The sequence below is a fragment of the Danio rerio genome, chromosome 5, assembly GCF_049306965.1.
Source record: "Danio rerio strain Tuebingen ecotype United States chromosome 5, GRCz12tu, whole genome shotgun sequence".
In the NCBI taxonomy this organism is placed as follows: Eukaryota; Metazoa; Chordata; class Actinopteri; order Cypriniformes; family Danionidae; genus Danio; species Danio rerio.
The window spans coordinates 70,881,106-70,894,131 of record NC_133180.1 but is presented as its reverse complement, the minus strand read 5'-3'; the positions used below and the strand labels follow the sequence as shown (position 1 = coordinate 70,894,131).

The 13,026-nt window shown below is 39.0% G+C and overlaps 1 protein-coding gene across 3 annotated transcripts in view; it reads left to right on the top strand.

Moving 5' to 3' along the window:
- LOC101882342 (uncharacterized) overlaps positions 1 to 12,277 on the top strand; it is a 34,956-nt gene extending 22,679 nt beyond the window's left edge. For 2 of the 3 annotated variants that reach the window (XM_017356386.4, XM_073951628.1), the window contains 8 exons: positions 573 to 686; positions 791 to 843; positions 2,750 to 2,861; positions 4,271 to 4,802; positions 6,424 to 6,584; positions 8,552 to 8,621; positions 8,703 to 8,889; positions 11,456 to 12,277. In XM_017356386.4, coding sequence (XP_017211875.4) covers positions 573 to 686; positions 791 to 843; positions 2,750 to 2,861; positions 4,271 to 4,802; positions 6,424 to 6,584; positions 8,552 to 8,621; positions 8,703 to 8,889; positions 11,456 to 11,884 — 1,658 coding nt within the window. In that variant the 3' untranslated portion in view covers positions 11,885 to 12,277. The remainder of the gene's footprint in view (positions 1 to 572; positions 687 to 790; positions 844 to 2,749; positions 2,862 to 4,270; positions 4,803 to 6,423; positions 6,585 to 8,551; positions 8,622 to 8,702; positions 8,890 to 11,455) is intronic. The other variant, XR_012406484.1, reaches the window with a different exon arrangement.
- Positions 12,278 to 13,026: the final 749 nt, after the last annotated feature.

Here is a 13,026-nt window from a genome sequence, read left to right as displayed (position 1 = left end):
CCTCGATTTTGCTGGGAAAGTTTATTTTTAATATTATTATTTATTTCCTCAAAATTCTACACACAGTACCCCATAATGACAATGTGTTTTTTTTAAATTGTTGCAAATTTATAAAAATAAAAAAAAAACCTAAAAAATCACATGCACATAAACAAAATGTGTTAATAAATAAATAAAACTTTGGGCAAACTTTGTCATTTTCTTAAAAAAAAAAAAAAAAAAAAAAGAAAGTTCATCGTCTTTTAAAAATTACCATATGGGGTGAACTAAACATTTATTCACTGATAATTTTCCTATAGATTATGGATTATCTAAAAAAAAAAAAAAAAAAAATGAAAAAAGTTAAGAGTACTTTTTACTTACATTTTGAGTACCTTGGACTTAAAATTTCATTGTTTATCCTTATGAATCCCTTATCCAAAGACACTGATACCCTTGAAGCACTTTTTGTTTGATTTTGAATTTATGTGATGAATATTCATTCATTATAGGTCATAAATTTCAGCTTTTTTTCAGTGAAAGTCAGTGAAGCAAATGTTAATTTGTTCTTTGAATGCAATGTGATTTAACAGATAACGGGACATTAGTCATCTCGACTATCCAGCGGTCAGATTCAGGAGATTATCAGTGCACTGCAGAAAACAGAGCCGGTCAGGGTGCCAGGCGTGTGACTATAACAGTAACTGGTGAGCAGAACACATGAGAGCCGAGCTTTTTTTCAGTTCTCATAAATGCAGCTTCATGTTTTGGCATCTCGGTTTGATCTAATCAACGCTTCACCTTAATGCAGACCCTGATGTTCCACCTGATAAGGAAGCTCTGAGTAAAACAGCTAAACCCACTGTGAGTAATGCAGAGTCCACCCGTAGCTTGAGCGTCTGTATACATGTATTTGATTGTATGATTTATGAAATTTCTGCCATGACACTCCCTGCGTACACAGGCTGAAAGGTCTCCTAATCTGCTTCTGCGTCATTAACTACATGGTGCATGGGATTGGTTGCTGTCACCTTGGCAGCCAATGAGCTTGCTCCTCATCAGTTTAAATGCAAATCAGTCATTTTATGCAGTTTAAGCTGCAGACCCTCCTTAAACCCAACTCCACTTGTGTTTAGATCTGCTACGGGGTTTACATATATATTATGTTTGCAGCAGCAGCGTGTTATATTGTCAGAAGGCATGTCTGTGTATATACTGGCAGTAGCAGGTCTCGGTACTTGCTCTGCCATAATAATCAAAGCAGCAGAAGCAGCAGCAGCGGCGTAGCAGATCTATACCGCCAAGACCAAATACATCAACATTGCCATATACAGTATATATTCATTTACAATACTAAATCCTGAGAGTCTTCATGACCAAACTTTTTTCATATTCTTACATAAAAAATTACATATTTTTTAAGAGAGACTTTCTGGAATTTTATTTATTTTTTTATTTAGGTGGCTCGGTGGTTAGCACTGTTGCCTGACAGCAAAAAGGTTGCTGGTTCGAGTCCCACCTATGCCAGTTGGCATTTCTCTGTTGAGTTTGCATGTTCTCCCTGTGTTGGCGTAGGTTTCCTTCGGGTGCTCCTGTTTCTTCCAGAGTCCAAAGACATGCGGTATAGGTGAATTGGATGAACTAAATTGGCTGTAGTGTATGAGTGTGTGTGTGTGAATGTGAGAGTGTATTGGTGTTTTCCAGTACTGGATTGCAGCTGGAAGGGCATCCGCTGCTTAAAACGTATGCTGGATTAGTTGGTGGTTCATTCCAATGTGGGGACCTCTGATAAATAAGGGACTAAGTCGAAGGAAAATGAATGAATTTATATTTATAGCACTAACAAAGTTACCTTACAGCAATTCATAACTTTTTGATTTAGTGGCTAATTTGTATGAACTGACACTCAGTACGAGTTGAGTTTAGGGGCGGGGTTTGGTGCCACGCCTCCTTTTAAAAATTTTGCGCTTTGTAAGACTGAACTTATTAGCCTAAATTAGCCACTAAACTGACAAAATGTAAAATAGTTGGTGTAAAATATTAACTGAAATTAATAAAATATAAAAATTAGGCTGGTGTCAACGATGCAATTTTGGAAGTTCGCAGATATTGATATACAATTCAAATTTTTCCTTCATTCTATTATTTCTACTTGATTTGTTACTAAACATTGGATTATATTTGTGTACCTTAATATTATACTTAAAGGACCGTTTGTTTCAATTGTAGTTGCTATTGCTAATTTGTTTATTTTTGTTGCGTTATGTTTACTTGTCATAATGTTTGAAATTCATAATAGTTGCTATTTGTTTTTGTCCTTTCAATGGTAACATTTTAAAATAATGGTCCCTTATCGTTATTTAATGAATTGACTAACATAAAGAAACGATTAATAATGCGTTTATTACTGTGTTTAGTCATCTTTTTTAACGGTAGTTAATCTTATTTAAGTTAAATGACGTTAGTTCATGTTAACTCGCAGTGCATTATCTAATGTTAACAAGCACGACTTTTAATAATGCATTATTAAATGTTGAACTATGATTAATAAGTGCTTAAATACATTGCCTATCATTAACTAATGTATCATTATTCTAAAGCGTTAATTATTCAATTCAATGACTTGAAGTGAATCAATTGATCCATCGCACCCCTAATGTACACCATTCTGATCATGTTCAGTGTTAAATCAGTTTAATGGTTGAATAATACCTTGGATATCTTAATGGATCTGGAAACAATTTGTGCTTGTGTTTCTTCAACCTTGCAGGTTCTAGAGAGTGAGCAGGAGTTATTTACTCTTTATGGTTCAAAGCTGCTGAATAATACAGAGATTAACGAACCTCTCCATCAAACCACTGAAGATTACGCCAGGATATCTCGTAAGTCCACACTTCTTCGTAATCCTCAATAGGATATTAAAGGGATCGTTCACCCAAACCTCATCATTTGCTGTCCCTCATGTGGTTTTAAACCTTTGAGTTTCTTTCTTCTGTTGAACACAAAGAAGATATTTTGAAGAATGCCAAATCTACTTTTGCTATTTTAAGGATGGGAAAAACAGTCTGTGCACCAGGCTCATGGTCTAAAAGGGTTGTCCTTATTCTCTTAATGGGTTATGTGTTTGTTTTGGGAATAACATGCAATAAACCAATCAGAGTTTTATCTTTTATTTCCTTTAAGAATGAGTAGCTGGATTCGCTATTTTTATGGTGGACTTTGTTAGCAGAAAATGCTAACGTTTACTTGTAAGGAAATAGATACAGTATGCATTTAGCCAATGCAATTACTGCAAATAGGTAGGTGGGCTAATTTTGATACATCCAATGACTAACCATGTAGGCATTTTTATAATTATACAGGCAATAATAATGTTTTACATTTTAATTATTGAATTTTTCCCTCTGTGTCTAAGAAGCAACATGTCACTAACACTAACGCAGTCTTTAAATAACAAAATAAAACTAGCCAGAAATTTGCTGCGTAAAACGTATGCTGGCATAGTTTACGGTTCATTGCATTGTGGCGGCCTCTAAAATTGAGACTAAGCCAAAGGAAAATGAAATAATGCATGAACTATGTCTGTAACAAGTCGTGGTGGCAACAGAGGCGAGGATCCACTTGCAGTTTATTAAAGAGAATCATCAGGCAGGTAACGGTCAAATCAGGTGCAAACTGTAACATACAGGTATTCCAAAGTGTGTAGCCAAAATAACAGGAGAATAGTTGGGACAGGTGGCAAAACAACATGAATAATAAAACAAGCACAGGTCAAAAACACAGGACACTCTAAACAAAAACAAGACTCAGCAAAGTGTGTGTGAAAGTGAGGTGTATTTAAAGTCTGGGTAATCAGTCCTCATGAGCTTCAGCTGTGTGTTTGCAATCAGTGGTGATCTGGAACTGGTGTGTGTGTGAGATGCATGAAGGGACATGTAGTTCAGTTTAGTGGCAGATGTCTAGTAGCTTAAATGGTAGTGAGTGTTCTCCAGTGACCTGGAAGGGCGCTATTGACTTTAGACCAGCTTTAAGTTGTTATTTAAAACAATGTGGCGCTGGATGTGAAAATGATACCTGTGACTCGACTAAGACTAGCAAAAAAACACCTATCAAATTGTATGATAGGGCCCATCAACTCTTGTGCTCAACTTAAGAAAAAACTCAGATCAAGTGAAGGGTGAGAAAATGATGATCGAATTTTCATTTTTGGGTTAACAAATCCTGTTTAAATGTTTATTCTGACAGAAAAATGGTATTTTATGTTTTTCTTCTTTTCTAATCTTTGGTCCAGTGTTAAATGCCTTTGTGGAGGACTCGCCAACATACTTGAATCCTGAATCTACCCAAGACACTACAGAGAGAATTTCACTTAAGTCAAGTGGCATTGGCATAGAAAGTAATGAGAACATGAAAGAGCCTGTGCAGACACAAAAACCAACCCCTGTTCGTGTCAAACCTACACCACTGACCCAGCTCAAAGAGACTACAGTTCTACAGGACACACATCCACAAATTCAGCCAACAGAGCAGCTCACCAAAGCACCTCCACAAATGAATACAAACACAAACAGCCCTTCGGCAGCAGATTCCTATTCTCAGAGCCAGCTTAAACACGCTCAAAGCTTTTCCCGTAATAGTGGAGAAACTCAGACAGTGATGAATGTGGGAAACCTCACCGGCTCAGCTTCTGTGGAAGAGCATCAGAATCAGAGTCAAATCAAGTCAGAAGCCAAAACCTCAGCCACCAATGACACAGATCTGGTCGAGACACCCAAGAAAAACACCTCGCAGGCCCCTATGAGGACCACCGACAATAATAACAGGTCCGTAATCAAAAGAGTGTTTGAGTTGTTGGCAATTATAGCAAAGAGTAATAGTATTTTGTAAATTTTACCTTCATTTTGGTGATCGTTACACATTGGGTTCAATTTGTACCGGAACACGTCGGATCCGGATCAGGGACCTCTCAAAATCTGATCCAGAACCTTATTTTAGCGATCCCTCTCCTCAATTGCTCTCCTCCCTCATCCGCTGTTCACTTTCACTTTCTTTAGCGACTCCACAACCTTCTTCACTTTCGTCCGCAACAACCCCCCGCTCTCCACGTCATGCGACACCCCTCTGCCATCAAACATCAACCCCCCCTCTCAACTTTCACAAGCGACACCTCTCCATATTTGGGTAACATGCTGGATCCATTACCCTGATCGGTTCCGGGACCTCGCAATTTACAAATTAGGCACTGCATATAGGGAACACATCTCATTTTACCAATCCCCCTCCTCAACCGCCCTCCTCCCCGTCTGCTGTTCACTTTCACTTTCTTTCGCAACTCCCCAACGATCTTCACTTTCGTCCACAACACCCCTCCACCATCCAAGCCCCCTAGCCCCCCCATTAACGCCAGTTCTTCACATTAGTCCGCGACAACTCAACCCCAACCAAAATATTTTCAAGATATTAGTTGTTACATATGGGTCAGGACAACAGAAATGAGGATCCACGTGCAGTTTAATAATCAAGAGTAGTCAGGTAGGCAATTGTCAAACAGGTGCAAACTGGAGCATGAAGGTAATCCAAAGAACGTGTTCAAAATGACAGGCAATTGGTCAGGACCGGTGACCAAACAGACATGTATCAAAAAAATTATACATCTCGCAGTTAAGCAGTGTACAAGAGCTTGATTCGTTTTGCCATAATCACGTGATCAGTGACATTCGAAGCTTTATTTTCGACAATACCCATGTGACTGCTTTGAATTTTGATTCAAAGGTTTAAACACCCTTGTGAGTTAGTAAAGTGTATAGCGAGAGGTTAGATACATGTCGATTACATACTGTTTCAATGCACTGAACCAGTCCCATGCATCAATAATTCAACGAAAAAACCCTAGTAATTTATTACATTTTATTTAACTTGTATTATTGTTGGCTAAGTGAACGAGTCATTCAGAACGGGGATTCATTCACAACAAATCACTCCCTCCATTTATAATAAGTGAACGTGGGAGAGGGGGTGTGTTTCAGGACATGGATCAGATCAAATTTAACAGGGAGGGAGGATAATACATTTCCATGTACACAAACACTCGCTCCTTATCAGCAATGCCCGTGCGATGTAGAAAAGTGTCGTAAAATTATAGTTTTCATTATTAAAATAATATTTACATACTGACCACCGGGAAAAATCCTGATCATAGATATATGTGTATATATCATCCCTCTGGATGGCCAGTCCTTCATTGCACCTTGGTCCTACATTCATTTCAAAGGAGAGCTACCCTGTACTAAAATGGCAGCTCTATTGACGCATTCCTTCCAGTAGACAAAAACGGTGTGTGCGACATCTATTGTAAATATCTATGCTATGAATTGAATAAATTACAATGAACTATAATGGCTTGTGTGTTCAATTTCAAATAACATCTTTCTTTCTGTTCTTCAGAGAAAAGGGGAAATCTCAAACTTGGTTGCCAGTGATTGAAAAACATGACATACCCATTGTGGTTGGCGTCGGTGTTTCTTTGGCCTTCATCTTCATCTCCATGGCCTTTTATTCTCTGGTTCAGAAAAACGACCCTGCAGTTGTACCTACAGGAAGAGCAGGTGACGCATTAAAAACTGCAATGATTCATTCATTCGTTTTCCTTTGGCTTAGTCCCATATTAATCAGGGGTTGCCACAGCAGAATGAACCACCAACTATACCAGCATATGTTAATGCAGCGGATGCCCTTCCAGCCACAACCCAGTATGGGAAAATTTTCTCATTGTTTACTCACTCAAGTGACCCCATCGAACACAAAACAAGATACTCTGAAGAATGTTGGGGAGAAAAGCAGCCATTCATAGCAGGAACAAACATACTATGGAAGTCAATTGTTCCAACATTATTGAGTATATCTTCAGTACAACAGAGGGAAGAAACAGGTTATGAACAGGTCGAGGATGAGTTAACAATAACAGAATTTTAATTTTGGAGTAAATTATACCTTAAAAGGTGCAGTATGTAGTGACTGACTAAACATAGGTATTACGGTACAAATTCTAAATATTGGAGAGTTTTTTTCTCTTCCGATGACCACTAGGTGCTCATGCAGGTAGCCAGATTGATGACACAAACATTCTGACACACAACCAGGGCTGGATTAACATAAGAGCTAGGTGGGGCTGAAGCCCCAGGGCCCACGAAAGAAGGCTAAATAATTCATTTGCGCTATGGTGTGGGAAAGTCTCTTTGCGTTATGCTTTTGCTCATTGATAATGTGAGGTATTCCTTTTGGTTCGCTGCTGTTCAAAAACAGTGACGCTGGTGCTAAACTGTGGCTCACACTGGCTGTAGAATTTGGAGGAATGAAATATTGGCGCTGGCTTTCATCAGACAATATATCTGATGCATAAAATAAAATAAAATAGGGATTTGCCTTCTGCTTTCAGAATTGTTAGCCTTCTGTAACTCAGAAGACCACAATATTTTGCATATAGAAGCATGGATTTTAAAGATATCCTATCATTAGGGATTCATGGTGGGCTAAAGTTTGAAAGAAACTTTTTAAAGGTAAAATCCTATTTAAAGTACTAATTATAAAGCACTAATTTAGGAGGTATTGCAAATGTTGATGCTGATTTTTGCAGCCTGTTTGATCTTTAAAGTTCATATTTTGTCATTACTTAATTTCGTATACTTTCAGACCTATTTTAATAAAATAGAAAAATACATATAATAATAAAATATAAATCAAGTGGTGGAAAATTAGATAATAAAATGAATTGGTAAATTATTATTAATAATAACAATTATATATATATATATATATATATATATATATATATATATATATATATATATATATATATATATATATATATATATATAACCTTTTGTGAGGAAAAAAATAAATAAAAAGGGGCCCTTGGATTTGCTATAGCCCCATGGCCCAATGTGTTCTTAATCTGGCCCTGCACACAACGCACAGCATAATTTTAGCTGATTTTGGGATTGTTTATCAGATATACAAGTATGTTAACTCACTGTAGAATGTATTGTAAATATCTGACATATCATCATATATTTATGCTCTAGACGTGTCAAAAACTTACTTACAGCACCTTTAATCACTAAAGAAAACACACAACATGTCACTTTTATAGCTTTGAATGGGGAAAAGTGTAACAGTAAATATGGCAAATGAAGCCCCGCCTTCTAGTACAGGAGCCAAGCATTGATCGATATAGACTGACGATTCTCTGGGGGAGGGGCTCGGACCAGACATGAAATTCTGCAGATTTTTTTTTTTATTCAAATGTTTAGAAATGATACAAAAGAGACAGTTGTTGTTTAATTTTATTGTTGACTCCTATTATGTAATGTAATTGTAAACTTGGCAAACAGTTTTGTAGAATTTGATGTTTCCCCATTCTAAAAGAATGCTCTAGCATGAGGTGCCAAGTGAAACTTGCCTTAAAGGGACTTTACTTTAATATAACAAACCTTGATACTCAAATACAGCTGTGAAGAGTTTATAAAGTGTCTTAAAATGCATCAAAAATCTAATCTAATTGTTTTCCTCACAGCTCTGAGGGGCCTTTGTGGCCCTTGCAGACAAGGGGATCGCCATGCAATGGAAATGACCTATGATAACAAGTTAGTCTTGTCTTTTGTACCTGTCAACACAGCATTTATCGAATGGTACTTTTTTGTAACCTTCTTGATGGCACATTTTAGGGCGTTTGAAGATGATAACTTGGTGGCTGTTATTGAGCAAAGCCCCAACAACTCTGAGACACGAGCGTTGCCAACAGAAAGCAATTCGTCTGTTTTCGATGTCGTCGATGTGGACGAAGGTGTACGGTCCATTCAGGACCTTCCTGTTATTGTGGAGACGCACCCAGAACCGAGAGAGGAGGACCAGGTCAGGACAAAAACCTTTACTTTTTTTTTATTACTTAACGAAAACACAAACTTTTCAAACTTTCTGAAAACTACACTTAAATTGTGATTTTGTTAAAACAGTGATGTCATACTTAGGCATATTATATCCATATGTTATGCTTGTGCATGCGCAAGTACTTGACAACCAACACAACTATTTTTTGCAATGCTTTTACAATAGCCAGGGGATGAAGATACAACATTAAAATTCAAGCAAAATAACAGCTTTATATACAGCGTTAAGCAGAGGACACTCTTTTTTCTGCTGTTGGACAGCATAATGTACTTTTGAGGCTTTTTTATTCGAGAATGTAGTTGTTTAATTTCAGTTTATTGACAGAAATAGAGCATATTTTGAATATTTATAATTCGGAGAAACAGCGTGTCGTCAGCCATTAGCCTATCATTGAGCAGACCACAGACGGTTGATGTTGTCCATCCACAAGATGGCGATAGAGATAATAATAAGCCCTTGGATGAGAAAAACAGCGTACAGCTGATCAAATCATTATTAAACTGGTAAGTGACTTTCTAAGTCGATCTCTCTCTCTTTTGTACAGTATAATGTAGTGCTGTATTTATACCATAGTAATTGTATTGAGTGTGAGATGGAAGTGTGAGATGGTATATATTTTGTGTTGGCCACTCTTTGTATAACCCTGTTACTTTTTTGTTGGACAACTGTTTCTAATAAGTAACCGACCAGTTCAGTAAAAAGAAAGAAAGAAGAAATGCCCGCATGTGTTTAGCATTTTTCTTTATCCCAAACACAACAGCAATCTAGTAGTGCAGGGGTCTCAAACTCAATTTACCTGGGGGCCGCAGGAGGCAAAGTCTGGGTGAGGCTGGGCCGCATAAGGGATTTCACAAAAAAAAGTCCTCAAATGTCATTATTAACAGTTTTAATTATTTCTTCTGAACATGAAGTGTCCTAAACATTAATAGAACATTGAGTGAAGATTATGAACAGTTCTTCTGAACATGGCATCTTTTGCCTACTTCTTGCTGCCAGAGACTTGACAGCGCTTTTTCTCACAAATCTGAACCACATTTGGCTTTAGAGCGGAAGCAGTTGAGACCCTCAGTATGGCTTGAAGATGATCATCATTAAGTCTAGACCTGTCTAAACTCACTCAAAACTTCCATTCCCTCACCTAAAAAAAAGGCGTATATATGTATAAATAAAACACCCCCACCCCACAGTCACATCAGTCTGTACCAGTCTGTATCTACCTATAATATATATAAGATGCAGGCTGTAGCTAGGTAGGTGGCAGGCTGCAGATAGGTAGCTAAGTGGCAGGCAGGGGCGGGAACAGCTTACCTTGGTTCTGGTCGGCGCGAGTTCCCTCCTAACACTTCCCGCCCATCACAGCGTCTAACAAAGGGGCGGGGTGCGTGGTGACGTCACCGGCACCCCCGCCCCTTTGTGTACGGATAGAATCAGCGGAGCGGGGAGCGCTCTCTCTCCCCGCTCCGCTGATTCTGTCAGTGTACAGCGGTCGGCGCGGGCCACAAAATATTGCACTGAGGGCCGCAAATGGCCCGCGGGCCGCGAGTTTGAGACCCCTGTAGTAGTGTTTATGCTGCTTAGGCTTTTTCGGAGTTAACTATTGTAATCTCCCGATTGCAACAGAGAAGTACTGGGAAATCTCTAGACTGATGGCATTTCATGCCGTTCAGCCTTATAATTTTAAAATGTCAGCAAAATCACCTGTTTTGCCATAATTTTAGACATTACGCTAGAGAATCATTCAAATCATTATGTGGCTAGAGCACCTTTTGAGGTGAGAGGACTGAGGTTTACCTGCATAGCACTTAGCTAGCTTCGCCATCTGAATAAACAAAGACCATTGGTCACTCACTTACCAAATCTGTAGAGACAGGACAATGAACACCAACTAGAGCCGCGTCTTTATTAAAAGGAGACGAGCAGCAAATCCTGATCTCATCATTTCCAGATGAGAAAAGCTCTCGGGTAAACAGTGTACCTTGCGCATAGTTTCTCGACTATTGTGCGTCGCGAACACTGTAATCCACACGTGAGTCCAGCTGCGCTCCCATAGAGAGAAAATGAAAACAAAATCTTCACTGCAGCAAATTATAAAAGCAACACTGCACGCTTGTTTTGGCAACACAACGTGTCGTCTCTCTGCCGTCTGAACACAGTCTTGGAAGCTAGCATGCATATTAATGAAGTTGCACAATAGAGCGCGCTAATTGAATTGAACCAAGTCTTACTCATGCATTAATGCAGCATACTCCGAGACGTAATAAGGTACTCTCAGGTACGGACATCCAGTCTATATGCTGGAATACACGCTAAAGCCATGACGCAGCCTCAAAAATTCATTTCAAACCGGAAGTACGAATTTGCTCGAAATAACGCAAAATCAACCAATTTTCACTTTTTAGTGAGATATATGTGTCCTAATAGTGTTTTTAGCAGTGTGGGACACATATACGACTGTCAACAGCTCAAAAAATGTGTTTTGGTGTTTCGTGACCCTTTAATGTTGATTAAACCTTTGTGTTTTTGCCTTTAGTTGGAGACTATATTTGAGGAGGGGAAGGTCAGTCCCTCGCCACACACTGACGTTCAGCTGCAGTGCATGGAAGACTGGAGGAGCAGAGAGTTTGAACCCTGTCAGGACGCCTCGTCCCTCCCTCCCCCAAACCCAGCACCAGCCCAGGAGGAGGGCCTGCGCTCATCCCTGACCCTCCGGACCACCGATCCCTCCTCAACCCCAGTGCGTCACAGCATCAGCATCTCGCATGGCGTCTCTCCGCTCCTGCTGTCCCACTGCGTGTCGCTGGGCATGACCTCTGTGGCAGTGGATGTGCACTTTTACCCATCAGCCCCTTTGGCAGCCACTAACCCCGCATTCGGAGCACCAGTTCAGCAGCTGAACACCAGGCTAGAGCATGAACTAACTGCGCCCTCTGCTGGCTCGGTAAATAACAAGATTGTGTAATAAGAGTCAGGTGAAAGCTTTTTATTTGTAGCATTTAACAATGACCAGTAGTGTTTCCCAACCCTTTTCCTGAAGGCACACCAACAGTTTCAACCTCCTCCTAATCAAACACACCTGAATCAACTCATCGGAACATTAGAAGAGACTCCAAAACCTGAAGTTAATGGGTCAGATAAGGGAGACATCTAAAATATGTGCTGTTGGTGTGCCTTCAGGCACAGGGTTGGGAAACACTGGACCAGAACCATTTAGACGGACTATAAATATTTTCTTTTTAAAATTATGGTGAAAAATGGCAGCTATTGTTACCAGAAATTCACTGATAAAAATATAGCAACTATATTATATCATATTGTTTATTATACACTATGAATAAACAACTATTGAAATGAACATTAATTACAACATAGGCTCATTCTGAAAACGTAGCCCTATATAAGTTTCTGGAAATTATGTTGCCAGAAGTACGTATGGCTGCATTTTATCTTTAAAACGAACGTTACTGAGTGGTATGACACCATTCCTTTTCGCGCTTACCTACATATTTATGGCTTTCCCACTGTTACCAGTTTGTCCAGTAGCTCCCCGTGTATGTTGGCAGACTTGAGACACAGAGAGGAGTTGACCATGATGACAAGGTTCCATTCCAGAAATCGGGTAAGACAAAAACAAAAGCCAAAAAAGTTAAATAAAAAAGTAAAAACCAGGATGAGAATGTGGTAAGAAGTGAAAATGTAGTAAAAATCAGGTAAAGGCTTTTCTTTGTTTAGATTGCTTTTTAAAACTATCGGTTGGGTTTAGGGAAGTGGGTGATCGGGTCAATCGGCGCTTTTGAAAAAACTATTGGTTGGGTTTAGGGAGGAGGGTGGGTCAGTCATCACTCAATCAGTCAGTCAGTCGACAGCAGCCTCTGGTGGATTTATACAAGAACAGCCGGCTCAAATGGCACTTGCGACTAAATTTGAGACCTCAAAAAGCGTACACAGCAGCCTCTGGTGGATTTACAAAAACAAAAACTGCAAAAAAAATGTAGCTCCTGGGACATATTTGGCACTCTTCAGAAATGTGTATAGCAGTACTTTTTGTAGAATGAGCCTGGGTTGAAAAACTATGATGTGTCATATACAATATATATATAAAAA